Genomic DNA, 27332 nt, shown 5'->3' with positions numbered 1-27332 from the left:
GTAACCGTGTGTGCACGCTATTAATGTCTCTTGTTAACCTAAACTGAAGAGGCTTTCACTTGTCCTATCAGGTATCTTGCTGTAAGAACTGTCCATTGTAACTGTTCTTTCCCACTGATGGCTGAAGTTTTGTCCCGAGTACAAGATGGTATTTTTCATTGGTACGAAGCGCCACGTTCCCCAACCCAAACACTGCCGCCACCTCCACCGCCACCCGACCACCACCATCTTCAATCAGAGGAGGAGCCTCCTTTCCTTCTTCCCCATCTGCAAGAACAAGCTTGTGCGTTGTTCACTGCCATTTTCCATTAGTGACGTCTCTCTTTTTATTTTTCCGCAAGTCGCCTCACTGTTGCTTTTCTGAATTGCTTGATGATGAGCTGTGGAGTGGATGGATGCTTAGCTGCCTGTAAAACTTTTCTTAAAGGAACTGGGTCTGAGAAGCACATAGCCATGACCCTGGACAGCCTCAGGTATTGAGAAGAGGACACCACCACCGACATTGGTAATCCCGTCACCTGGTTTCTCCTGGGGGACCTTGTAACTTCAGTAAAACACTGCCAACTTTTTTCATAGATTCCAGCCAGCCACCTAAATCAGACCACCTCTGACTTAGCATGATACCAATCTCTTTTGATGACTGACTCTCAAAACAGATCCTCTCTAGAGCTTTCATTGTCCCCTCTTTTAGAGAGAGGTTGTGGACTTTAAAAGAACCTTTTTAAAAATAGATAAAATCCTACAATTCTAATGTATTTCCTACATGTGCCTTTGGAACATATTCTGGGAATACAAATTAAATCTCCTCTGGTTTCAAATCAAACAACAGCAGGCAAATCATGATAAGTGAGTGACATCTAGAAGCTTATAAAGGAAATCATTTTATTTGAGGGAATACTGGAGAAGTTCTGAAAAGAGAAATTGAGAAAACAATCAATATTCTCATTTTTATCAGTATTCTTTTTCTCAAATATTTAAATATTTAACATACTGGCTGGATTACTGTTTTTTAAATTATCAGATTTTCTAGTTCCCTCTTTTACAGGACACAGACCACTTACCTAGTTAAAAATTAGAGAGTACCTCCTTATTAACCAATTTACAAAACAGGGCATAACTACATATTTGAAATGCCATTTTTATTACTTGAGAGAATAGATTAGAAACTTTTTTCCTTTCCCAGAACTCTGTTTTTAAGCATTCAGTAGGAGCCCAGGAGGTGGATGGTCAATGGGAAGCTGTGCTCAGTCCCCCAGGGGCCCGAAAGGCAGGCAGTTGGCTCACTGGACTGAGCTATCCTCCCAGGGAACTTCAGTGCCTCTGCTGAGGAGCTGGGAGAGATGATCTGCTAGTTCAGCTTCCCCAGGACCAGGAGGAAGAATTATGAATGCATTTTAAACTAAAGAGAGAGAAGAACAAAGGCAGTTTCTGGGTTGGGTAATAAATTGAAATTCATAAATATAGCAGTGCTAATTTGAAGTTCTATTATTGTTTGTGCGACAGGAAAGTGTATATTTAAAAGGATTTTTAAAAAGCAATTACCACAAATGCCTCCCTTAAGAGCAGCAATAGTGGAGGAATTGCCTGCCCTGGGGGCAGCCTAAGCTAAATCCTTTCCTCCAGATCAGCAGGGGAGGAGTGGTCATGAAATTATTGGGAAGAGGGGAAGGATTTGGGAGTTTTTAACCTGAAGTGTAACTGAATGCCTAAAAAAAAAAGCAGGGCACTTTCTGGAAGTAGGAAAAATATTTTTTAAAACATTGGAAACTTCTAGAGGTTCAGGGTTACCTGATCTTTTTCCACTGGTTTTAAACTTCTTTCTACCTATTGCCTTAAAATCCAGGTGCTTCCTTACAGAGTCCCCCACAATTATTTGCCTAGAGTTCGCTGAAGAAAGAAATTACTTTGCATTAATTCTTTATAAAGGAAAAGTGATTAAAAATGCGAAGGCGTTAGTCATTTAATTTAGTAGCAGCAAATGACGGTCACAGTTTCCTCTCCAGGTTGCCTGACTGTGCCTTCAAAGCAGGTGACAGACTACAAGATCTGAAGAAGCTTTGTAGTCCTGTACATATTGGGTCGGGCACATCTTATTTAAGGACAGGATCACGTTTGTTGACTTTTTTATAAAATGGACTACTTCAGTGAACACTGATTCCATGTAGTTCCAGTAACTGTGACCTTGGACATTGGCTTTCATTAGCATCCTCTTCACAACCACCCTGTGTGGACACCAGTTTGTACAGACTATTGTCAACACTCTGGCTCAAAGTCAAAAGAGAATTTTAATTACTCATCAAGCTGCCAAATTCTACTAATTGACCTTGTCAGCACATTTCATTGATTACTGAATATTAATGAGCGATTTTTTTTTTTTTTTTTTACTATGGCTCCTATAAAATTTCAAAGCCTTGAGTAGTTTTTTCTTGCAAGGAGAGGAGGGGGCGTCTTCACCATGACCCCAGCTCACATTTGTAAAATTGAACTTCAGAGATTCGGACTTTTGCCTTCCTTAGTCTTGCTGATAGATTTCTAGATCAGACTGTTGGATGTTTATTGATTTATTGGTCTTACGGTTTAAACACATCTACTGCCTTTCCTTTCGTAAGCCCTATGAATAGACACAAACCCCTCTCGGGAAAAGGAAACTGACCACCCCGTTCCGTCCGTCCCTGAGTGTGCGTACGGCACGTATAGTGGAGGTGGTCTCATGCATCTTTAGGCTACAGGAGTGACATGTAGCAGTCTGTCACCCAGCCTGCAGGCCTGTCCTGAGCCACCCTACCTGCTGAGGCTCACAGGTGACCAGGATGTCCACATTCAGCCTTCCACTTCCTGTCTCCCGTTAGTCCAGAGAGGATTCTTCCCAGTCTACCCGACTCTTCTCTGAAAGGTGCCAGGCCTTCTGGGCAGGCTGGCCTCTCCTGGAACCAGCCTGTCGCCTTCTGCGTTCAGCCTGCTCAGTCTACTCGATACCAGGCTCTGGGGTGGACCCAACAAGGCTCTCGCACTGTCCTTCGGGGGTGGAAGTGGCCGTGTCTGGGTGTGTGCACTGTACCTTCCTTGTTGCGAGTGGCAGTGGGCGTCCTCTGTCACGGGTGCTCTCCGGCCCGGTGGTCCCTGCTCCCTGCAGCCGCTCCCCCTTCGAGCTAGCCTCCTAACAACTGTCTGTTCTCGCTCGGCTCTCGCTGAGGAGACGAATGCTTTTCTGTTCCTCGCCCCTGCCAGCGCCAGGCCCGGCATGTCCCGCTCTAACGCCTCACCGGCCTCACGCAGTGGCAGTGCGGGAGCTGACGGTAAGCCCCGGGTCGGTCCTGCTAGGTGCCCGCTGGACTGCCGACACGCGGCCCCAGCAGCAGCTCACAAATGCATGGAATGTTTTGATCTCCAGACAAACTGCCAGATTTCTCTTTTCTATTCCTATTTGTAGTGATAACATTTTCCTTCTTGTGATTTTTAAAAAAGAGAATAGTGTAGTACTTTGAAAACGATGCAGTTTTAATATGTTGTCACTCTTTCTATTTGACAGGTTCCAATTCTTTCACAATTATTGTATTCAGTTGTGCACTAGTGTCAATAAAATTGACATGTGTGAAGCGATTTCTGTCCTTTTTCTCCGGGGTTTGCTGGGTCTGGTGGCGCGTGGGGTGATGGGGTCTCTACTAACACCAGGACTTCATTTCAGTGAGGTTTGTTTGAAACGGAGGGATTTTTGTTTAAATGCAAACTTCTTAAATCTGCCTTTTCCTCATATTTGCTACTCTTGTTATTCAAGGATCACTGGACTGACCAGTGGTCAGGGGGGCAGGGCGTCTGCTCTTTGTTGTTTTCCAGATGCAGTGACACAGCTAACTGGTCGACCTGGGAGCAGGGTTGCGGGGAGATGGCTCCTCTGGAGTTCATTCCTACCAGGATCAAACTTACTGCCCCTACTCCCTCAGCTCCTTCCTAGGCCGCTGTGTCTTGTAAATTCCAAATAATATACAAACGACTCCAGAGGGACAATAGATGTCAGGAAAATGGGGGTACTCCCGGAAAATTACTCTTTTCCCTTGGAGATCTTTAACAATGTGCTGCGTAGCCGTGAACCTGGAACTGCATACTGAAAAATGGAGGAAGCATTGACCTTGTCTTTCCTTAGAATGGTAACTTTGTTTACCTAATACCAACTGCACTAGAATTATAACTGTGTTAGGTCAAAACAAACAGGTTAGAAATATATTTTGAAACACTCCATGTAGCCACATGGATGGAGGTAGAGATACTGGCAAAATCACGTTGGCAGAGCGTCCTGTACACACCCTCACCCTCAGCTGACTTACAATGGGTAATATGTACTTTTTCTTATTATTTAATATGGTATCCTTTTTCAAGGACTGATTTCCTACCTGTTGCTTTTGACTCATAAAGAGGAACTGTGATAATGTGATGACCTTCAGCTTGTATTTTTAAATGACCACTATTGCATGTGATATGATGCTAGTGTTTCTGTCCCACACAGTGACAGACATGGAATGACATCACCAGGTATAACGAGCTTGCTCTGTTCTCTGTAGAGTGGGGAGTTAGTCGCTTGACCTTTCTGTTAGCTGTGCCCATTGTTACAAGACGTAGTCTGTCCTTGGTATACCAGCCCTTTAGATGCCTGTTAGTTTAGTTCTATTTTCTGCTCATTTTTCCGTGTCTTATTGTTCTATAGATACTTTTGTCTTTCTTGAGTTATTCTTAAAAGTCAAAGCAGTAGCTATGAGATGAAAATATGATTAAGGGAATAGCTTTTAAGCTATTTTAACTGTTATTGTGCAGAGTTCTATCTTATCCTTAATTACGTAACTGAGGCACCATTGAATTATGCATACTATTAAGGCAGCCACAATTTAGGGGGGAAAAAACTAGAAAATAATGAATGCATTGTTTGCCCTGCGGTGGCCAAGGTTCTAAAGATTTGAAAAGGTGAAAAGTTGTAAATGGAAATCAAGTCCCAGAGGGAATTACTTTTTTTTTTTTTTTCTTTAAAACTTCTCATCCCCAAACAGGCTCCCTGACTGGTAGCCCTCACCTTTCAGAGCTGTCCATCAACTCACAGGGAGGAGCTGCCCCCACCAACGTGACCTTGTCTCCCAACCTGAGCCCTGACACCAAGCAGGCCTCTCCCCTGATCAGCCCGCTGCTGAATGACCAGGCGTGCCCCAGGACCGACGACGAGGAAGAGGGCCGGAGAAAGGTACCAGCAGGCACTTGCTAGTGCATGCACGGGTCTTTATTGTAGTAAAGTGAAATAGCATAAAATGTACTGGTTTGCATTTGGTGGCATTCATCCATTCTCAACATCATGTCCATCTTCAAAACTCTTTCCTCAACAAAATCTTGGTTCGTATTAAACAATAATCCACCCTGTCTCAGACCCTAGCAACCACAATTCTATTTTCTGTCTCTGAGTTTGGCTACTCCTGGGACCTCATATGAGTGTGATCAGAGGGTCTTTGTCCTTGTGTGATTGACTTGTTCCACTCAGTGTAATGTCCTCAAGGTTCATCCATGTCGTAGCAGATCAGAATTTCCTTCCTCTTTAAGGCTGAGTAATATTCCCCTATATGGATGTACCACATTTAGTTTCTGCATTTGTGTGTCACTGAGCAGATATGCTGCTCCCACCTCTTGCTGTTGCGAACACCTCTCTGAACACGGGTATGCATGAATTTGTTAAGTCTCTGTTTCAGTTCCTTTGTGTACATACCCAGACGTAGAATGATGTGGTTCTAATGGGAAGATGGCAGGCTGTCAGGGACTTCCTTCCTGATGACACCCTGGTCTCTTTCATCCTTGCTAATCCCACAAACACTCTAACTCCCATTTTTTGAAATTTCATGAGCGCTGACGCTACCAGCCATGGCACCGGGACCAAGGATCCTAGTTCCCTTGAAAGACTACATGACTGGCATTTGAGTGAGCCCTTTGACTGATGGTAATCTTTACATGGAAGGAAATATTCCAAGGCCATATTCTCAGTGGAGAAATCCATTATTTTTTTCTAGTTTCTTTAAACACAAAAATAAGAGTTCATTTAGTCTTGATGCTGGCTAACCAACGATCATAAGTTAGTAACGTGTAAGTTCTTTAACTAGGACTTTCTAATAATGAGGACATTCGCAGAGCCTTCCACTCATTGTGTCTTGTTTCCATGGATGGATTTTGCAGAGATTCCCAACTGACAAGGCGTACTTCATCGCTAAGGAGGTGTCTACCACTGAGCGAACGTATCTGAAGGATCTCGAAGTCATCACTTCGGTATGCGCAGTGTTTCCCCCAAAGCACTAAGTTACACGATTTATCTCTGCTAATACTCAGCTTTGAGAGAAGCCGGAGCTCATTAAACGTTAGGTTCTCTGACTTCGATTAAAGGATTTCAATCCTGAGTTATAGAAAATTAAATGCTAATAGCATATTAAATTTGGAATATTCTCATAAAAATTTTTGTAATTGTGGTTTTTAAATGCAAAGGAAAGACACTCCTAAAATAGAGAAAATTAAAATTGAACGTTTTGCTGTCTGCATGCTCCAATCTGGAACATTTGGGTTTTGCCAGTTGTCAAGTGTAACTGCTTATTCTTGCTCAAGGACGATCTCAGAGTGATCAGGAGCCTCATTTTATCTTTGATAATAAGTGAAGTCACTTCAGCAAAATCTGCCAGAAGGTTGCCTTTCATTATGGTAGTCAGTCCTGTTTAGTCCTGGAAACCAAATCTGGGCTTCCAGATGACTTTCTGACCCCTGGGTTCTGGGGTAAGTTTTTCTCCTGGGATGTGCCTTATGCCCGGCCTCAGCAGGGGCCCTGTGGACACTGACTCCTGTCCCCATGTTCCTGTGCAGCCCGAGTGACTGTGCAGGGGCTGCTCTATCCCAGCGGGGCCACCTTCGCGCTCAGCATCCTGATGAGGAACGGGTGGCTGCGGCCCCCTTCTGCTCCTGGCAGGCTGAACGTCTGCGGGAAGGCCCCTGTCCCCCGGTCGCGCTGGGCTGCACAGGCCTGGCTCCCGGAGAGCTGTGGTGCCACCACGACCTTCACTTGTTCTAACTTGTCCTCCTCTTGTCCCCAGTGGTTCCACGGCACGGTGAGCAAAGAGGATTCCATGCCTGAAACATTGAAAAGTCTCATATTCCCGAATTTCGAACCTTTGCACAAATTCCACACCAATTTTCTCAAGGAAATTGAGCAACGACTTGCCCTGTGGTGAGTACACTGACATTTAATGGTCACGTTTCCTACCGCCCTCACCTCCATGCTATTTGACATCGCAGACTAGAGCAGAGATCAAAGGCAAGAGACCAGCCTAAGACAAGCCAACCCTAAAGAGATTTAAAAAAAATTTTTTTGGTCCTGGGGATTAAACCCCAGGGTGCTTTACCACTGAGCTATACCTCCAGCCTTTTTATTTTTATTTTGAGGAAGGAGCTCACTAAGTTACTCAGGACCTTGCTAAGTTGCTGAGGCTGGCCTCGAACTTGTGATCCTCCTACCTCAGCCTCCCAAGTCCCTGGGGTTACAGGTGTGCGCCAAGCACCCAGCTCCCTAAAAAGATTTTTAGTTAAATTCTACACCTATTTAAATCTCATCTTCATTTTCCCCCCTTTGGTTTACAATTCTTCATATTGCATTTTTTTCTTATGATAATCACCACAAAATAAAGGTAGTTGCTTTGGTGGGGTCGGGGTGCTCGAGGAGTAGAGGCCACGAGGCTTTGGGGATGTGGGCATTATTTCACTACTGCTCACTTTATAGTTATTTGTGAAGTACATATGTGTCTTTGGAAAGTTTTTTTTTTTTATGTAACAGCATTTACAAAGTACTTTGACATCTATAAAGCTCTGTGCAACACAAACACACACACACACACACACACACACACACACACACACTTTTACCCTGATGCATCGTAAGGATGTATTTCACTATGTGAAATGAAGGGACGAAGACACGCAGTGCAGAATTAAAACACTAGAAAGTGCCTAAATGTCCAACAACAGGAGATTAGTTAGGAATCATGTTACGTCTGCCCATTAAAGACCAAATACAGCCGTCACCTGAGAGATGAGAGGGAGGTACAGAAACATCCGGAAAAACGTCTGTATGCTGTGGAAGGAAAAATCTGATGTACCTTTACCTAAAAGAGACCCTTTTGTTGAAAGTTTGTATGGGATTTTTAAAGAGAGTTAGGTGTAGGTAGACACGTGGGAAGTCGATGGCCGGGAAAAGCCAGCCACTGTGGGCTGCGTCCTCAGGAGAGGTAAGACTCCGACTGAGAGTGGTCTCGGGGACACTTGGTGACTCTGGGGCCCGGGGCCCCGTCTGCGGTGGTCTTGCCTCAGGTGACTCCCGACCATGGCCTTCTGGTATCAGCTTCACAGAGCTGCCCTCCTGCTTCACGAGGCCGGCACGAGCATCTGGTGGCCTAGGTGGAGCCCAACTTCGAGCATATTTTTATACCCGGAGAATAATTTTGTACACTTTTCTATCCTTGGCAAGAACAAGGTGGCAGCTTTTGCTCAGAGGCCCTGGTGCGGGGCGGGGCGGGGGGCGAGCCCAGCCAGAATTGAGAAATAACAGACACAAAGTCCCCTCGCTGAAATTTGGAAAAAGTGGAACTCTCACTTCAACAAGAAGCTCAGTGTTGTGCATGTGCAAGAAATACCAAAATTTAAAATTAAAAAAAAAATCTACAAAATCTAACTTCCCAAACTTTACCTGGAACTTTCATGTTCTGCCTCGTGGCCCGTCTTCAGACAAAGGTGAACGATGCTCTCAGAAGGGGTCAGAGACCTGAGGGCCGGAGAGGCCTTTCTACGCTGTCTTCCGGCCAGACGTGTGTTTCTGGAGCCGGTATCGTTGCTGCAGAGTCACGGGTGTGGCAGTGGATTTGAATCATGTTGCAGAGGTCACACGCAGAAACGCCCATGGGCAGCCCCCTGACGTGGCTTCAGCAGGCTCCTGCTTGGGAGGGCACAGCCAGAGAACTTTGGAGAGCCACCTGACACATTGCATTTTAGGAGTAAATTCCATATTCGTGGATCTGTGACCATACATCTTTAGCATCCAGCACTTACCTGTGAAAGAACATCCAGTTGCTTAAACAGCAGCTAATATCATTTGATTCCCTTAAGGGTCTTCCTTAAGGTTTTTCCAAAGGCCATGCTTCCACCGCGTTTTACATGAAGACACCAGAAGCATGTGAAAGACTCAAAGCTAGAGAAGGAGCAGCTGGCCAACGTGAGCTCACTCGATATGACCTTCAGCGACCTTGCAACAGTGGGCCAAACCAAATAGCAGATGTTCTTTAGGGTTAGCATAAAGGTCAGCTAATCAGTTCCTCAGGTGCATGATGAGGAAGACCAGGCTTGGCAGGGACCGGAGGGGGGAGGCAGGGTGTGCATGAGCTTAGGGGGAAGCCAATGTCCCTCCATACCTGCAGTAGGGAGGCTACTCATTAAAGTCACCTGGAACCTTTAAAAAACCTTCACCAGGCAATGACATCAGGATCTCCGGAGGGTAGAGCTAAGCAGGTCTTTGCTGCAGCTTCCCTGTGATCCTAATGTGTACAGAACCTTCGCCCCGACCCATTGTAAAGAGCCCTGAGCATGGAGGAGAATTTGCCCCTTCGGACTTGCAGGCCCCGAGCTCGTGCCGATTCTACCCCATCTCTGAGTCACATTTGAAATCGGATAAGGAGGTTGCATTCCATTTAAAAATGAAGAAAAGAGGAACTAAGGGTATTTGGCTAGTGTAGAAAAGACTGTAGAAAACACACCCTCCAACCATCTGCAGGCTGGTCCTGAGAGGAGGGTAAGTGTCTTCTCCCTAACAGGACAGAATCAAAATGAGGAGTGAAATTTCAAAGAAGCACATTGTGTCTGAAAATAGGAAGGGCTTCCTGGGGCTGAGGGAGTGCTGCCGTCTGGGTTTCTCCTGCAGAGGGCGCTGTGCGTTTCCGGAAGGTGTTTAGTGGATGAAACCCCAGGTCCAGGAGTGCATCCGGGTCACAGGAGCGTGCAGGGGCTGAGAAATGCAGATTGCCCGGCCACGCTCAGCCCTTCTGAAGCAGAACTTTGAGGGTGAGGCCCGGAGCTTTGTGTTTTTAAAGTACGTCTTGGGTAGTTAACTGACCCTGCTGTTCCTCCAGCAGATCTTGGTTCCTTGGTTTGCATTTCACAGACCGGGTATAAGTCTTGTTTCTTCATTCTACAAGCCCGAAGGAATGGACGAGTGAGCAAGCGGATGAATCGGTGAATGAGTGGGTGGGTGCTATGGTTCGACCAGGAGTAACGTCCCTCAGAGGGCCATAGATGATAGACGTCGTCCCCAGGGATGCTCCCAGGAGCTGCTGTGGACCTCTCTCTGCATCCCGACTTGAGATGTGGCACTTGCTCTGACAGGCACTCCCATCACCATCATCCACCATCCACCAAAAAGCGGCTCAACGCTGTGGGGCCTCCTGATCTTGAACATGAACCTCCCAAACTATGAACTGAATAAACCTTTTCTTCATAATTAGCCGGTCTCAGGTATTTTGTTACAGGAAAGTGAAGCTTACTGATACAGTAGATGAGTATACGTCTGGATGTGTCCCTAGGGACTTGAACTCTTAAAGGCGGAGGCAGGCACAGAGGCAAGAGGGCTGGCTGCTTGTAGATGAGGGTGCTACATCTGGGTTAGGAGCAAAGTGCTTCTGGCCTTGGAGGACACGTGGGCCTACCCAGGGCAGGCAACCACGGCTGAGTAGAGCCAGTGAGAACAACTCACAGCAATTTTATTAAGGAAGGTGTTCACTGAGTCACTGGCTGGCAAGCCGTGCACCTGTGTGCCTTGTGTGCGCGTGCGGTATCGATTCCTTCACTTTGCTGTGGTATGGGAACTTGCGTGGGCTTGCCTCAGTTGCAATGGCTAGGACTCAGATGCAGGCTCCGTCCACCCCAGGGCTATGTGCGGCTGTCCCTGGGCCTGGCTGAGCCTCATTTCCTCACCTGTGAAATGTGGATTTCTACCTCACAGGGCTGTTTCACAAACTAAACAAGACCATGTTTGCAAAGGGCTTGGTATGCCGCCTCTGCCCAACACAGAAAGGGAGGAAGCTGACATTTTTAAATACTTTTTTTTTCATTTTGGAAATAATTCCAGATTGGGGGAAAGTTGTCCAGAGGGTAGAGTTTCTGTCCACTCATCACACCACCGTCCCCAGCACATAACGTTTTATATTACCTTAGCAGATCCATCAAAACAAGGAGCCAGCATCGATACGTGGCCGTCAACCAAACTCTAGGTCTTATTCAATGACAATATTTGCAGTCACTATTGTTAGTGGAAATGCATCTGAAGTGCACCCTGCACCAGGAGATCCCCAGAATCAAACCCACAAATGATTCGTCACCATGTGTCCCTCCAGCCCTCCACAGTCTGGAATTCACCTCCCTCCACAGTCGGGGGAGATTCTGGGGAGAACAAGATCAGGAGGTTTCCAGCATGGTTAGGCCCAACCCCAGTTTGGTAAACACACCTGCCCCTCTCCAGATGTCACCTTGTCCTAGGTAAATACACCTGGCAGAGAAGATGGAAGCCCAAACCTGCTTCACTCTGGCAAAGGCCACCTTCCCCATTTCTTCAAAGACAAGGAAAACTGGTTTGGTGAGTTCTAAAAACTGGAAGAAAGGTTTTCCTTTTGAAAGCAGAGAACCGTTTACTCAGCTGTTCAAACGCTTCAGAGAATGCCACTTATGACCAATCTTGGGCATTCTCTCCAGACTTAAACTCCAGCTCTGAGATGACTGGCAGATGTTGGGCACAGGCTGGCAGGTGGTCCCCCAAGGTGGATTGAGGCCCGCTGTGGTGGTCTCCACAGCTTGCAGATCTTCACTAACACGCAGCTTTCTCACTGCTGTGACTAAAGGACCGGTCCAGCACAACTGTAGAAGAGAAAAGCTTCATCTAAGGGCTCACAGCTTCAGAGGTCGTGGTCTATAGAAGGCTGGCTCCTTTTCTTGCTGCCCAAGGTGATGCTGAGGTTCATGGTGGGAGAGTATAGAGGGGAAGCAGCTGACATCATGGTGATCAGGAAGCAGAGAGACTCCTCTTGCCAGACACAGATACATATATACCCCGAAGCCACGCCCCATGCCCCCCTCCTCCAGCACACCCACCACTTCAGCCACCACACAGTTGATCCCATCAGGGGATGAAACCACTGATTGGGTTAAGGCTCTCACAACCCAATCATTTCTCCTCTGACCCTTCTTGCACCGTCTCACACGTGAGCTTTTGGGGAACACCTCACATCCAAACCAGAACAACAGTCATACAAAGAGGCACCAGGAATAGACTGTGGGACACACTCACTTGGAAAGCACTGCAGACCGGTAGCCGGGAGGACCAGGCAGCCTGGATGCTGAGGTGTCACTAAGCAGTAGGACTGGGACAAAGGGAAGGCAAGGGAAGATCACCTGGAGTTTCAAATGTGGATAACTGGTCATGAAATTAAGAGAGAAATCGAGGAAGCAAAGAAGGAGCAAGACAGGCACGGGAAGGTGAGCTTGGCCCGGGCGCCATCATTTTGCGGAGTTGATGACAGATTCCTCCGATGGTTGAAGATGTGAGTTGCAGGCTGGGAAAGAAATCAGGCACAGCAGTGTGGGCACGGAAGATGTCCGCCAGAAGGACCAAATGTCTGAGGAAGAGAACACTGGGACGAAAAAAGGGGCCAAGGACAGAACCTTCCTGATCTTCCTGTGTGGCACCTTTTCTTCCGTAAGTGGAGAGTATGGGCCAGAGTGAGCAAAGGCACCCAAAGAAGCCACCAGAGTTCAGGAAGAAAGAGAGCTCAAGGGTTGAGGGTCCCAGAGGAGAGCAGGCGGTGCCCCCGAGGCCAGGGTGGCCTGATGGTGGTTCCTGGTGCCCAGGAGCAGGCTCAGGGTGGAAGGGAGATGTCGGGCAGAGAGGAGGCTCTTCCGGGGTGGGACACACTCAGGCTGTAAGCAGGAATTCCACAGGGGCCGCAGTTTTGTCCCCCTGCCATTCGCTGGCTGAGGCAGAGTGGACATGACTGAGAGGGTCAGAAAGTTGTTTTACCGTCCCGAGGACGTCCCTCATCTTTACGGAAACCCCAGGAACGAGCAGAAGTAAACCTCTTCCTCATCGTTCTCTATGCTCTTTGAAGTCTTTCAGTCTTTGCCTTGATATCATTAAAAGAAAATCGTTGGGATGTCCCCAAAAATTGAACAGAATTCCCATATAATCCATCAATTCCACTCCTAGGAATATGCCCACGAAATTGAGGGAAGGACCTCGGACAGGTAACTTGCACATCAGGGTTCACGGGATCATCATCCATGTAGACAGGAGGTGGCGGCAGCGCGGACGGACAGGCACAGGCGGCCTATCCAGAAGGTGGAATGTCACTTAGACTTTATGTGTGCAACAAGCCAGGCACAAGCGAGCAATACGCTAAGGGGCCACTTTTAAAGATCCCGAGAACAGTCAGGTTCACAGAGACAGAAAGCAGAATGGTGGTCTCCAGGGGCCCCAGGAGAGGAACAGGAAATGGTGTTTAATGGGGACAGAGTTTCCATTTGGGAAGATGAAAGAGTCCTAGAGACAGACGTGACTGCTGCGCCGTGCAAATGTCCCTAATGCCACAGAGCTGCACATGTGCAGCTGGTCACGACAGTGAATTTGATGCTGTGCACAGTTCGTCGCAGGTTTACAAAAGCTAGGAAATCACAGGGCATCCGGTGCCCAAGGGCCTTCCTGAGCTCATCCCTATGATCCACGCTCAGCCTCAGGAGGCATTGGGAGGCATTGCGGGAGGAATCACCTCCTTTCTGTCCCCGTCAGCCTGTGTGCCAGGCCTCGGTGAGTGAGATCGTGAGGACTGCGGTTTAAAGCCAAAATCCGCAGGGAGAGACTGCTGGGCCCTCACACTGATGAGGCGGGAGTTCTTCCCAAGGGCGTTTTAACCTGAACGCAGACCTCACGACCTCACCAGGCCTGGTGTTGCTGGCTGTGGAGGCCCTCTGCATCTCCCCTTCCTGTGTCCCCTATTACCCGGCAACCCCCGTGGGGCTGGGTTCTCAACAGGTTCCATTGCTCTGGTGACTCAGGAAGGGGCATGGCAGTGAGCGTCCCAGATGCTGTGGACTTCTCCTGAGTGACGGCTTTGATGTTCAGACTTCCTGTCTTCTCTGGCAGTTTGAAGGTGGGGTCTGCAAGGGATGGCATTAGAAGGGAGCCTGGTTTCCTGAGCCCCCCACCACACACCTGAGGTCCTGTAAGCAGGTGCTCTTCCTGCAGGCCTCTGGGGACCTCCACCACCCCTCCAAACAGAAGCTCGGCCTTAACTCAGAAGCAGCCAGCTTCTCTTCACACCCGGGGTCAAAGCAGGTGCCAGGCCTTGGCCCACACCATCTCCACCCCCTCAGTCACACATGCACACACACCTTGCCCGACCCAAGGCCGGCCACCACTACCACACTCCATCTCCAGGACATGCAGAAGGGTGGACAGACAGACCCCTGCGGGTGCCAGCAGCTGCAGGTGGCTTCTGCACAGCGAGGCACCGCTGGCTGTTTGCACAGGTGTCCCCATGGAGTGTAAGCTTTGTCCCCATCCCAAGGTAGTATCTGCGGACTACTCCCCACATCGACCTAAGGAAAGGGTCTGACTGCTGTGTTATTTTGTAGTCCAGATCAGGATGGCCGTGCAGGTTAACTGCAGAGAATCCCTTTCCTTACCAACAGTAATCATTTCTGTTCCACAGCTTTGCTCAAGGTTTGGGCGAGCCATGGTACGCGTACTGGGGCAACGACCACTCGATTTCCTTTAGAGTAGCTCTAGCTGGCAGCGGTGGTGCTGTCTAGTGGGTGCCGTATCCCACTGCCCTCAGGCTTTTGATGTCCCGCCCTTCCAGCCGCGTGCATTCAGAGGAACGGGGATTGAGGGCGCCACTGCTGCGGCCCCAGAATCCTGAGTCATGCCTTAACCCAGCAGTCACTCAACCACATTGATTTTCCCACCGTAAAATTGGTTTAGCCCATTTCAGGAGCTGTGACTCCCTTTCTTCCCTTCCCTGAATTCCTGCGGCAGTCGTTGGCCTTTGTGTGTCACTGGTCACTTAACACCTGGAGTCTCAGGTACTTACTTAGGCACTAGTCTGGCTGCTCTACCGAGGCCATGGGTGCCTCTGGGAAGGTCATTCCGTTGTTGGAATTCAGTGTGATGTTTGCTCACCTGGATGGATGGCTGGATGGGTGGGTGGATGGACAGATGGCTTCTCGTGCATAAACTGCATTGAGCCTCTTGCTAAGGCTCATATTCATTGTAGTTTTAATTCCTTCCTGCCTCATCTTCCTTGAAACTATTTTCAGACCATTTACAAATGGAAAACAGTGTAAGAAAAAGATAAAGATGTCCTCAGCTGTCCAGTGGTCACTAATCACGTGGAACAGTGTAAATATAAAGAAAATTCAGCTTCTAAGTGGAACTAGTCACATTCAGAGTGCTCACTAGCCACGTGTGCTGGTGGTTCCTGAGTTGGGTAGCAGATATAAAGAACACTTCCTTCCCACGAAAGGTCTCATTCGACAGCAAGCATCTAAAGATGGAGGAGTGGCCTGAGGGCTTCACTCAGGGATAGAGCACTTGTCTAGCACTCTCAAGACCCCGGGATCCATCCCTAGGGGAAAAAAAGATGAAAAGGAAAAACCAGATTCCCTCTCATTGGCCCTGCTAACTCAAGGCCTGGTGCTCCAGTGTGTGACAGTGACTTGGTTTCCTCTAGGGTGTCTTCTACCGTAATAAAATTGCTTATGCCATGCCTCCAAGGCTCAAGGGTGGACCTTTATGTCAAAGGGGGCATGGCAAGTGAGGATGGACAGCTTTTAAACTTAACTCACATTCAAGTGCAAAGTGTGTGGCATTAATTCTAATAAACTACAATTCATGAGCAACTACTGTGTGCTCACTCTGCATTTACATTACGCCAATGCAAGTTGGAGTTAACTGATCAAAATGAAAGCCGTCAATAAATCATTTTCCACGTCTTCACGAACAGGATGGCCAGCCACCACCCAAGGCCGAGTCTGTCCTGCCTCCTGTTTTGGTTAATAAGTTTTACTGAAACAACCACGCTCACTGTGGCGGCATCTGGCTGCATGGGCAGAGCTGAGTAGTTGCCACAGCAACTATATGGCCACGAAGCCACGTGCGTGAGTCACCTGGCCCTTGACACAGAGGGCTTGCAGGCCCTGCCCTCCTTGGAAGTGGCCACCAGTACTCACTGTGTCCCTCCCTCGCCCTGGCCCTGGCCTGACTGCAGGAGTACGGGCGTGGCCGCGAGCCTGAGAAGGCAGCGGGAGTTTGTTCTAATCCTCCTGGAAACGTTTTACGGCAGAACGACCCCGCGGGGAGGGTTCCTTCAAGGGTGGCTCCTCGCACTCGCCCTCAGCGCTTCTGTCCACCCAAGGACTGCAGCAGAGACAGTACCACCCACGAGGGGCATTGCATGGCCACGCAGCAACACCCACAGGAGCCCCAGCAGGGTGCAGCAGGGAGGCCGAGGCTGGCGGCGAGTCGCAGCTGTGAGTCCCGGCAGGGCCCAGTCCTCCTTCCAGGTGCCTCTTCTGTCCTTTGCTTTCCCGGCAGGCCTCCTGCCCGCTTTCCGTGCAGGTTCTGGTGAGGCCTTAGCCTCCGGCCACAGGGGCCAGCTTCGCTGCAGGGGAAGGCAAGTTCAGCCCTGACCTCCGCGCCCTGTGGGTGTTGGGCCTGGTTCTCCTCAACAAACGTGGGCGCCCTCCCTCCCCTCCGTCCCAAGGCAGCTTGGCGCAAACATGGACCTGGCACCCTAGGGACCTCTGAGGACGCATGTCCCCGTCCTCTGCATTCTCAACCAACCCTGGCACGGGGACCTGGGAGGACAGAACTGCCTCGTGTCCCGTCTGACAGGACCGAGGTCTACAGAGGGCCCTGCTTTTCCCACAAGGCTCCTCCTGGGGCAGTGGTCGGTGGCCGCTTCGCCGTATGCCTTAGAGTTGAGGAAAAGGTGCTGCAGATTTTGATAAATGTTGGGCGTCACTTCCTGCGTTCCAGACAGCGGGAAGCACCACTCATAGATCAGGTCCTCTCCTCATTACAAGAACGCCACTAAGTAGATGCCGCTGTTATTTCCTCACATCACATTTGAGGCCGTGAGACTCAGAGAGGGTGAGTAATTTGGCAGAAGTCACAAAGCTGGTAAGGGCAGGACTGAGTTCTGACCCAGGCCGTGTGGCTACCACTGTGTCTTTAGTTGCAGGTGCTTTAGGCTTGACATTTAGAGGGAAGGAGCTCCAGGAAGCAGCTTTGTAACTCTTCACTTGTAACAAGAGAACAAATTCCCAGCTCCTCAGATACCTGAGCCCTGAACAGAATCTAAAATAACCGCTGCCTGCTGGCACATGCTGCCCCTGTCATCCTGACAAAGCTCACAGGCACCAGACTGCAGGGACAGGGACGGGATGCGGCACCCCTCCCTGGTTAGACATGGGGCTGCTTGAGGCAGGAGCCACCTCCACACCCTGTGGCCGGGGCTGTGACGTCTGCTGCAGGCCTCGTGCAGAGTCCTGGGCCAGACGACCCGGGTTCCAATCATGGCTCCATCGTTTGCCACCGCGGCTTCAGCCAGGTTACTGAACCTTTCTGACATCAGCTCCTCTAAGGTAATAATGATGTCTGGCCTGTGCGGATGAAGGAGAGGAGCTTGCACGGCGTGCTAGCCATTTCTAGAACACAGTGACCTCCAGGCACAGTAGCTAACCCTTCCCACGGCTCATCCCCCGCATCTGGTGCTGCCCTGCACCGACGCCCTCCCCGTACTGACCCATCAACCCCAAGAGGCCGTGCTCTGCTTTTCTTTATGTTCAGCAGGAAAGTGGCAGGTTTGGTACAAATTCTAACGTCAGCAAGATTGTCCAGGACCTCCTGTCAGTACATATTCAAACAAGTACACTGTCCCCACCACGCGTCGTCCAGTCCTCGGTGGTCAGTGAGCCACAGGCCACCGGTGCACCCTGCCCCGTAACAAGGAAGCAGCCTGATGAGACTCACAGGGGCATCCAGGTAGCGTTCAGGGTCCGTCCTGCGCTCTACACGTGCCCCTCGAGAGATCCCTGAGAATCCAACCCCTTTCTCAGAGCGGAAATCATCCACAGTATCCTGGAGGGGTTAGCAAAGGAGCCACCGCTGTCTGTCCAGTGTCGCACCTTGGATTCCAGGGCATCGTTTAAAGTGTCTTTAATACGTTGTCCCTTTGACCATCAGAGCTGCCTGTGACGTCATCCTCCTCTTTCTCCCTATGGAAACTGGGAATCAGAAAAGGGGAACCTTGCCAGGGGTGAAGGCCGGGGAGAGCCCGCCTTTCCCTTTCCCTGGAGGCTGTGAGGTGGGGGAGGAGCGGCCACTGTGAGCCGTAACCTGCTCCTGGCTCTATCCAGCGCACCCGGCTGAGAGAACCTTCTGGCATCATGGAAATAGCCTCTATGGGCCCTGCTCAGTACAGCAGCCACTAGCCACGGCTGACAAGCCCCTGAAAGGTGGCCAGTGTGACTCAGGACAGGAATCATGACGCTTGCTTCAGTCGAGAGTTAGGTTTCAGCCCTATGTGGCTGCCACACTGGACAGCAGGGTCCTCCAGGCCCAAGGGGAGGGACCTGGGGACTGGAGGAAGACGGTGGGTGTGGGTTTCCCTGCCCCTGGTGCCCTAGTGTCCCTGCATGACGGCCTGGGCCGTGTGCTGCCCTGGCATTGCAGTCTGTGAGATGGGTATCAGAAGTGGCCCTCGAGGACCGTCCCGGCTCCCTCACACCTTCTCCAGCCGGGTCAAGGCCACTTCTCTTGTTCAAAGGTGGTTTTCACTGGTCAGACAGGAGGCAGTGTGGTCTCCTGGCACAGCTTGAGAAAATGCAGCCTGGGAGTTGGCAGGAAGTCAGGCTCAGCATTCAGGGGTACACGTGGCTGAACGGCTGGTGCGCGTGTGGGATTGTCTTAAGCTGTACGTCTGCATGCGTGTGTGTTTTGAAGGCAGGAAGACATGGCAGAGGTGCGGGGCTGACGTCGCCCTCCGCCCAGAGCAGGCTTTCCACTGCCTGGCTAGAGGGACAGGGACCGTGGTTGTCGGTGATGTTTCCTCTTAAAGCATAAGTAAGCGTTGCACATCCCAGGCACCACCAGGAGCTCGTTTCTCTTGGATTTCCCGCCTTATTCCTGACGACATAGCCCCTGGTGCTTGGAGAGCAGGCCGCTTTCCTTAGAAAAACAAAAACCATTCTTCCAGTTGCCCGAATGGCAGGGGGGTTCCTGCCAGAAGCCACCTGAGAGCTGCAGGCTCCAGGTCATTGGCCCCGTTGCCCTGGCTCTTCTGCTGTTCTGACGTGGGCCCCGCTAACCACAGGGTTAAACGCCAGGAAGGACACAGGGCTCTGCAGGACATGTCACACCTGCCATGAGGTGGCTGGGTGGTAACTCCGGCTCCTCTTCCTCAAGTTGACCCGAGTTCAACCTCAGAAGGAAGAAGCAGAGCTCTCAGCAGCCCAGTAGTGTAGCTGAGAACCCGAGAGTGCAAGGGACCCTGTGCCCCCTTACCCATGGCGGGCAGGTGCCACCAAGGCCTGGCCCTGGAGGATGCCAAGCACCACCTCCTCTTGACCAGTGGAGGTGCGAATGTGAGAGTCGATGGACTTTTCCTCTGTGGGTTCAGAGGGTACGGAAGTCCATCACAGATACTGAGATCCACGTTTGTCTCATGTGGCCAACGTGACAGACGGACTGAAAATCCTTTGCCGTGGCTGATTCGGTCGCTTTTGGACTAGCCCCGCCGCGCACCCCACACAGCAACACAGACTTTATCTCACCCGTCGCTCATTCCCAAGCTGTCATTCACTTACGTAGACACACAAACATACGTAATCACAGACTTTTTTTTTCCCATTTAGAATCACAGACACTGCAGGGAATAGGAAGGATGAGGATGTGATGCTGGCTTTGCAAATGGGACTTGGAGACTCCAAACACCTGGATCCATTTATCAGCAGTCAGAGGGCAAAAAACCGGATCCATTTTTCAGAGATCAGAAGGCCAAAAAACTGGATCTGCTTTTTAGGGGTCAGAGGGCATCAGGACATAGAGCAGGGTGAAGAAGTCGCCCTCCAGCTCCCAGCCGAGCCTCAGGTGGCTTCTGTGTTGCAGTGAAATGAGAGGATCCCATTTGTTTCACGAAGGGGGCGGGGATTTCTCCTGGCCTACTTGGGAAGCCCAGCATGAGCATCCCTGCTTTTCACTGGCTGGATCACCTTGGACCCATCCCAAGGATGGCCCCAGGCTCCTGCGTTCTGGAAACTGCCCCCCAACACCCACACCAGAGAGAAGACCTCGCAGGGCAGTCAAGCTTATGGGACAAGTGGGAGATGGTATTGTCACTGAGGTCTGCAGCCCGCTGTGAACTGTCTCATGTCCGATTCTGAATGATTTTGTGCTGACCCGGGGCTGGGAACGAGAACCAGAGAACACAGCGGTGGTCTCTCCTGGCTGGCTTGGCCTCCTGCAGCCTGAGAAGGTGCTTCTTAGCTGTCAGACAAAACGCCACTACAAGGCCTCCTCCTATCTCCTCCGAGGGACTGATGGGGGCCAGACCACAGCCCACCCTCCTAGACAGTAGGCACAGGTCGGGGGTCACCCAAGGCAAATCGTCTCCTTCCTGTCCTTTTCTTCTTCCTGTCGCTTGGTCAGTCGGCTGCTACGTGCTGACCAGCTCAGCGAGTGAAGCCTTTGAACAAGGTCGGGAAGACTTGGAAGTTCGTGGCGTGCCTCTGTGCTAGTGTGTATTGGGTCCTGTGCTGGGGCCACGTGCAGTTACTCCTGGGAGTACATCAATCACGTCGCACGGGTCAGGGGGCAGCATCTGGGTGCGGTTTTCCTAAGTAAAATTGTCAAAAGAATTTCCATCTTTGTTGCTGCATGGTAATTACCCAGACAACAAATATGTGGCCCTGCCTTCCGAACAAGGACCCCTTTCTTGTGGGGTTAACATCCGCAGGATGTTGTGGAAGAGTCATAATTACTTTTTCATGTTCCCGATAATAAAATGACCTTTTAGCTGTGCGTAGTAAAATGAACGCCTTGCATTTGTAGACTCGGTGGCAGAAACTTAGAGGAAGTCAGACACGAAGGTATTTCCACGTGGCGGCAGCATTTGGGTTTGGTCCCCAGCCCCATAGGACGTGTTTGGACCACCCAGGGCTGGGGCTCGCAGTGTGACCGGGTCTGGGGACAGACTTGCTTACTGTTTGCAGACGCTTCAGAGCCCTGCCTGCTCTCAGCATGGAGCCACGCCCCCTTGAAATTTGGCGCTCTTGTCTCCTTGGCACAGGGGACGGTGCCGCCAACCCAGAGCCTTTCTCCAGCGCAAGCCCAGGCGCGGAGGACCTGGGAAGCAGGTACAGGAAGGAGTGTCCCCTGGAGTCCAGGGCTTTTCGCATCAGGAGGCTTCCCTTTAACAAAGAGTTGGCAAAAGAACCGAGGAAGTGAGATAAATGAGTCTGGCTTCCACTCTTGCTCTCCGCCACCCTCCCCAGCGTCCTTCCAGCTTCGTCTTGTCCTGGGCGGTGCTGGCTGGAGAAGGGAGGCACTTGTTGCCAATGGCGTCCAGCAGTCGCCCCCTTCCCCGGGCCGGCTCAGTCCCGCTACTCTCAGTGGATAACCACGTCCCGTGCTTTGAACTGCAGAGCCGCCTTCTGGGTGAGGTCTCCTGGCAGGCCCGCTGGGAAGCTCCTGGGCCAGTTATTGAAGCCCAGGTCATTGCTACCTGACCACGTCCACTAGGCAGGTCATTCCGGCTCCCTGGCCAGGTTCTGAGTGGAAGACCCACCTTGCTCAGTGGGGCAGTGGGGAGAGGAGAGCGTCCCAGCCTTGGGAGGGCTGCAGGAGCTGTTCGGGTGTGCAGGGCAGGTGTCTCCACAGAGCAGGAGACGTGCCCAGGCCGGCTTCCCATCCACTCGGTTCCCTCTGTGGAGAGCTGAAGTGGCGGAGTGCTGGCCGATCCCAGCTCAGCCCCGTCACATGCAGGGGTCAGCAAATGGCCTGGTGATAAAGTGCTCAGCAGCGGCGTGGCTCAAACGCCACGCTGCCTCAAGCCCAATGGGGTAGGTCCACTGTGCTCAGCAGCAGGCTGTGGATGGTCACCAGGGAGACCAGGGTCCATGGAACATGCTGGAACAAATCTCAGCCACCCTGTTCTGGGGGAGAATTTGATCTGCTGACTGGGGACGAGGGAGAGGGACAAGTGGGAGATAATGGAGGTTTCTAGCTTGGGGTGGAACAGTGGCACCATTAAGAAAAATGTAGGAAGAGGGTTGGGTCTGGGAAACGAGACCATGAATGCTGGGGGTCATCTGTGTAGAACCTTCCGGAAGGTCTGAGACCTGCATCAATAGCTATACAGAGAACTTTGGGTGTAGATTGGGATCGCGAATTGAAACCAGGGAGCACAGGAGGACATCTTTCCTTTGTCCTACACGAAGATGGCCACCAGTGGAGCCCCGAAGGACACAGACATCTGGGGAGTAGTACAGAGAGGAGGAGGTGGCTGAGGGGACTGGAGAGCTGAGCTGGAGGCGAGCGAGGGCAATGACAGAGAAAGGCTGTGGGCACAGGGCCACCAGCAGGAGACTCAGTGGCAGGGACAGGGCTTGGCCCGTAGCTGAGAGGCTAACGGTAATTGTCCCTGGAGCCATGTCAGGGAGCGGAGGATAGGATTTGAGTGAGCGGAGAGGAGGATGGTGACCCGTGGCCAGGAGGAAGAAAGACGGGGGAATTCCACATGGGGCAGAGGAAGGTCCAGGCTAGAGGGAGGCCGAGGAAGCGGGGGGCCGGCAGGGCTGGGCCTCTCTCTACTTCCGAGGAGCTCGATGGCTCCCTGTCACGGATGTGCACTTGGGCCTGGCCGCGCCCGCAGAACAGCGAGTGCTGTCGATCACCCGGCGTGTGGAGCCAGCGGGGAGCGAGGGCCGGCCCGTCTTCACCGCACCAGCCTGTCCACCTCTTGGCCTTGCTTGATCATGCCTGTGTGTGCCCCTGCCCTCTCTGCTGGTGCCCTGAGATCCTCAGTCAACCAGAGATGGAGGCACCAGGTGGGGCCTCCAGCACCCGTCGGAGGGCCCCTTCTCATCGCGGGGCTACTAGCTACTGCACATGTCCGTGCATCACCAGAGCCACCTCTCTTCAGCTGCTGCCCTTCTGTTCCCTGTGAACACCTCTGAAGCCCAGTGCCCAGAGTCTATTGGCTTTTAGTTTGTATACTTCATCCTGCTCGTGTCAGTTGGCTTCTGACTGTCCTGAATGGCCAGCCTGAAGATATCCACCAGTGATTGTTTTTTAATCTGGGAAAATCTTTCCTCATAGCCACCGCATGGTGGCTATAGATGCCAACTCCGAAGCTTGTCTACCCCGGTGAAGGCCAAGTTTGCCACCTCGTGGTAACAGGCATTGGACAGTATAGTTTCTCTGCCTCAGTGTCCCTAGCTGTAAGACGAAAGCTATCAAAGACCCACTTCGTGAAGCTGCTCTGAGTGGAGGGGTCCTTATTGGTCATCATCTGGTACATGGAAGAGTCAGGAAACGGTCCCTAATATCGTTTTCTCTCTGCTGTTCACATCCCTGAATCGTCAACACAGCTGTAGCACTGAGCTGTATATGCTTCCACGGGGGCACCCAGCTGTGTGCACATCTGGAGAGGCCGGCCCCTCCCGGGTCCCTCTACTTGGCCACCGGTCCTGCCCCTCCAGGAGTGGGCCTCCTGCATTGTCTCAGTTACGTTTTACCCTTCCCAAGGGCTTTCCAGACAGTTCTTGGCTTCAGGCTGAGGGCCCTTGGGAACAGAAACCTCGATCCCGGGCTGTCTTGCTTCCTGCGAGCCTTATCCCATCTCCGGGCTACCGTCAGCACTGAGTCGGTGACAGCGAGTGTCCTCCAGGCTCATTGTGGGGATGGAAAGCAATTAACGAGATGAAACTGAAAGACCAGAGCTTGGTTCCACCCTCCTCCAGAGCACAAGCCGAAGTCTGGTCTGCAGGATGAGGAGGGGGACTTCAAAGCCCCCTTCCAGCACTGACTCATCCTGACCCCAGGAAAGTGCAGGGGACCCCTGGGGAGGCACCGAGGGGGCCTTCTTGTGACCAGGACGGGCACCTGTTCCCACTGCTAACGTTTGCTACTGAACCTTTGCTCTCAGGGAAGGCCGCTCCAACGCCCACCTCAGAGGAGATCACCAAAGAATCGGCGACGTCATGCTGAGGAACGTTCAGGGCATGAAGGTGAGCTGGGTGCTTGGGGTGGGCAAGACCCTGGCATGGGGCTGGGTCGCCCCAGGTCCCGGCGGCCAGCCCTGCTACAGGCACATTGCCAACCCCACTGCGGACGCTGGACACAGAGCAGCCAGGGCTGACCGTCTGGGTAAACTTTCTTCCAGGCTTTCTAGAAGTCATTTGGAGGAAGCGTTTCCAGTAGATTTTGGTTTGTTTGTTTCAAAATCTTTGCATTGTACCCAGAACAACAGGTATTTTTTTTTATGAATAGATCATTCAAAACATTTTTGAAATAGCAGACAAAAAACACTAGTTGACTAGCTCATTTTCAGTCGGTTGTTGTGGTTTCTTCTACTCATGACAAAATATCAGCCATGTAGGGATTCCAGTAAATCGCGTGACTTTAGATCAGCATGCAAGGATGTGTGTGTGTGTGTGCATGTGCACGCACAGGCTGGTTCGTTGTGTTTTGCGGTGCTGGGATTAACCCAGGGCCTTGTGCATGCTAGGCAAGCAGCTTACCACTGAACTAACCCTCCAGCCCTTTTTATTTTATTTTGAGTCAAAAGTCTCATGGTGTTGCTGAGGCTGACCTTGAATCTACCATCCTCCTGCCTCAGCCTCCCAAGTATCTGGGCTTACAGCTATACCACCATACCCAGCTAAACCAATGTATATTTTTAATCATCCAGCAGTATCTACAATGAATGTACACTTGGAGAAGTCACCAAATATTAACTCAGTACTCTACCATATATTTGAAAACTGTCCCTTCTCATCTATCTGAAATTTTCATGTTTTCATTTTCATTTTTGACCCATTAATAATTTCTTTACTGTAGAATGTTTTGGCTCATACAGCTTATCTGTTGAACACATCTGTTTGCATTTTAATCTTCCTGCTTTGCAATCTTCCTATATCTCAACCTCCCAGAGCCTCATGACCTTAGTAACTAATAACTGACCAAAGAAAGCAGTGACCCTCAGAAGGCAGGTGCTGCCTGCACTTGCCTATCCACCCATCCATGGCTACTGACCATCCAGCTAGTACTAACTGAACACCTACTACATAGAATACCCTCAGAGGGAAGCTACCATTGGAGCTTGAATTAATTCCCCTGAATAATTTGGTCAAGGCATTTTGATAGGATCAAAAGCTACTCAAGATATTTCCTGTTGTCTGTGTCGTTGAGGTGCTGGGACTTGAACCCAGGGCCAAGGACATACAGGGCAAGCCCTCCACCACTGAAATCCACCTCAGCCCTCCCGTGGCCACTTTCTCTTAACAGAGATCAAGATGTTGCTTACCGCTCCTCCACTGTTCACTTGTCCAACCTGTTCAGACAGCATCAGGCTGCAGCTGTGGGCAGCATCAGAGAGAAGCCACGGGAGAGGTCAGAACCGCAGGCTCCTGCACAAAATAAGAAAGGCGGACGGGATCTAAGACGTCCCGCGGCTAGAGTCCCAAGTGAAGGATGTGGCACGACACTCCGAGGTCACAGTAACAGGCGCCTTTTCTACGCTCCATGCAAGGTCTTTAAAGGAGTTTAGAGTGGGGTTAGAGTTACAGAACCGTTAAGCAGGAAGTACAGAGTCCCGGTATCGCCCCAACTCAGTTTCCACTCCCGACAACACCTTGCACGTTTGATTCGCCTGCCACTGAGGACCCAGTACTGACAGCTGTCATCCCCTGAGCCCAGCGGGCCTGAAGTCTCGGCATTTACATTGTAAGTGTTGGCAAGTGTTCGGTGACGCGGTGTCAGGTGGCTTCGCCGCCCTGACAGCCCCCGTGCTTCGCCCACTCAGGCCACCCAGCCCGGCTACCTCCGACGTGTCCGTGGCTCTTCCTCCCTGAGAATGTCCTCAGTGGGAGCCCCCAGGACTGGCCTTTCCAGGCCGGCCTCTTCCACTTCTCCTCGTCATGATCCTCTTCCTGAGGCCCGAAGCCCACCAGGGGAGGCCCCTCCAGCAGGCCTAGGCTCTGCCTCGGGCCCTTGGGCAGCAGCGGGGCCTGCCCGGCTCTTCCTGAACCCGTGGGGACCGTTCCCAGCACCTTGCTGTTCCCCAGCTGTCCTCTGTGGCCTTCTTGGGTTGTTTGCCGAGTGCCCACCGCCACTGCCCTGCTGCAAGCTGCCCGCCGCCCTCTCTGCTGCCAGCAGCACTTGGCCTCTGCTGCCCTCCTCCCGGGCCTCGGGGGCTGGCGCTCTTGCCCGCCTCAGCTGTGCTGGCGTCTCAGCACTCCGCTGACACCACGTGTTTACACCCGAGCTCTGCAGTGAAATAAAAATAGATTGGGGATCAGGAGAGCCGCCGGAGACCTTTTTAAGGACTGGGTCGGAGGACCGCGGCGCAGCCAGGGGTGGAGCCCAGGCCTTGCACGCACTGACCCTGGCCCGGTTCAGTCCAGCACCCTTCCCCCCAAAATGAAATAAGGGCTGGGTCGGCTTATTTTTTTTTTCCAAATTGTGGTTGTTCTTGTTTGTTTTAAAGAATTTCCATCCAGCTTATAGAAGGTAGCAGCAGAAAGAAGGCTGGAGAAATGTAGAAGCCCAGGTTAGCGCTTTTGTCCAAAATGCTGAGGGTGCTGTCTGGGGTGCTGTCTTTCCTGCCGTGAGCAGGAGCGTGCACACACACACACACACACACACACACACACACACACACACACGCACGCATACACACGCATGCGCACACGCACACGCACACGCAGGAAGGCCGAGTGATAGGTGCGGCCCAAATAAGCTTTGCGGAACGTACCAACGCCAGCTTCCTGGTGCTGATTCTGAGCCCGTCACTTGGGACATCACCCCAGGGGCTGGCAGCACCCCCCTGCTTCTGTGCAACACTCTGTAGAATCTCTACTTCAGAAACAAAGTCTGGAAATAAACCTCTCGGGGGAGTCATCAGAAAAGGGCCAACACAGGCAGGTGCAGCATTGCGGGCAGAAGGACAGAGGAGTGGAAT

At 51.3% G+C, this 27332-nt stretch overlaps 1 protein-coding gene and 1 long non-coding RNA gene across 4 annotated transcripts in view; one reads left to right on the top strand and one right to left on the bottom strand.

Annotated features, from left to right (window-relative positions):
- The window catches only part of Farp1 (FERM, ARH/RhoGEF and pleckstrin domain protein 1), a 266176-nt gene that overhangs the window by 222945 nt on the left and 15899 nt on the right, over window positions 1-27332 (top strand). For 2 of the 3 annotated variants that reach the window (XM_047553350.1, XM_047553351.1), the window contains exons 14-17: window positions 5037-5224; window positions 6199-6288; window positions 7098-7231; window positions 24297-24378. In XM_047553350.1, coding sequence (XP_047409306.1) covers window positions 5037-5224; window positions 6199-6288; window positions 7098-7231; window positions 24297-24378 — 494 coding nt within the window. The remainder of the gene's footprint in view (window positions 1-5036; window positions 5225-6198; window positions 6289-7097; window positions 7232-24296; window positions 24379-27332) is intronic. The other variant, XM_047553352.1, reaches the window with a different exon arrangement.
- On the bottom strand, window positions 1711-26576 carry LOC124985026 (uncharacterized). The gene is made up of 3 exons (XR_007108775.1): window positions 26193-26576; window positions 25677-25779; window positions 1711-7134 (listed from the first exon to the last, which is right to left on the bottom strand). It is a non-coding gene; the product is annotated as an uncharacterized LOC124985026 (long non-coding RNA).

The sequence above is a fragment of the Sciurus carolinensis genome, chromosome 5 (assembly GCF_902686445.1).
Source record: "Sciurus carolinensis chromosome 5, mSciCar1.2, whole genome shotgun sequence".
Classification (NCBI taxonomy): domain Eukaryota; kingdom Metazoa; phylum Chordata; class Mammalia; order Rodentia; family Sciuridae; genus Sciurus; species Sciurus carolinensis.
Note: the sequence above shows the minus strand (reverse complement) of the source record. Positions and strands in the feature narration are given on the sequence as shown.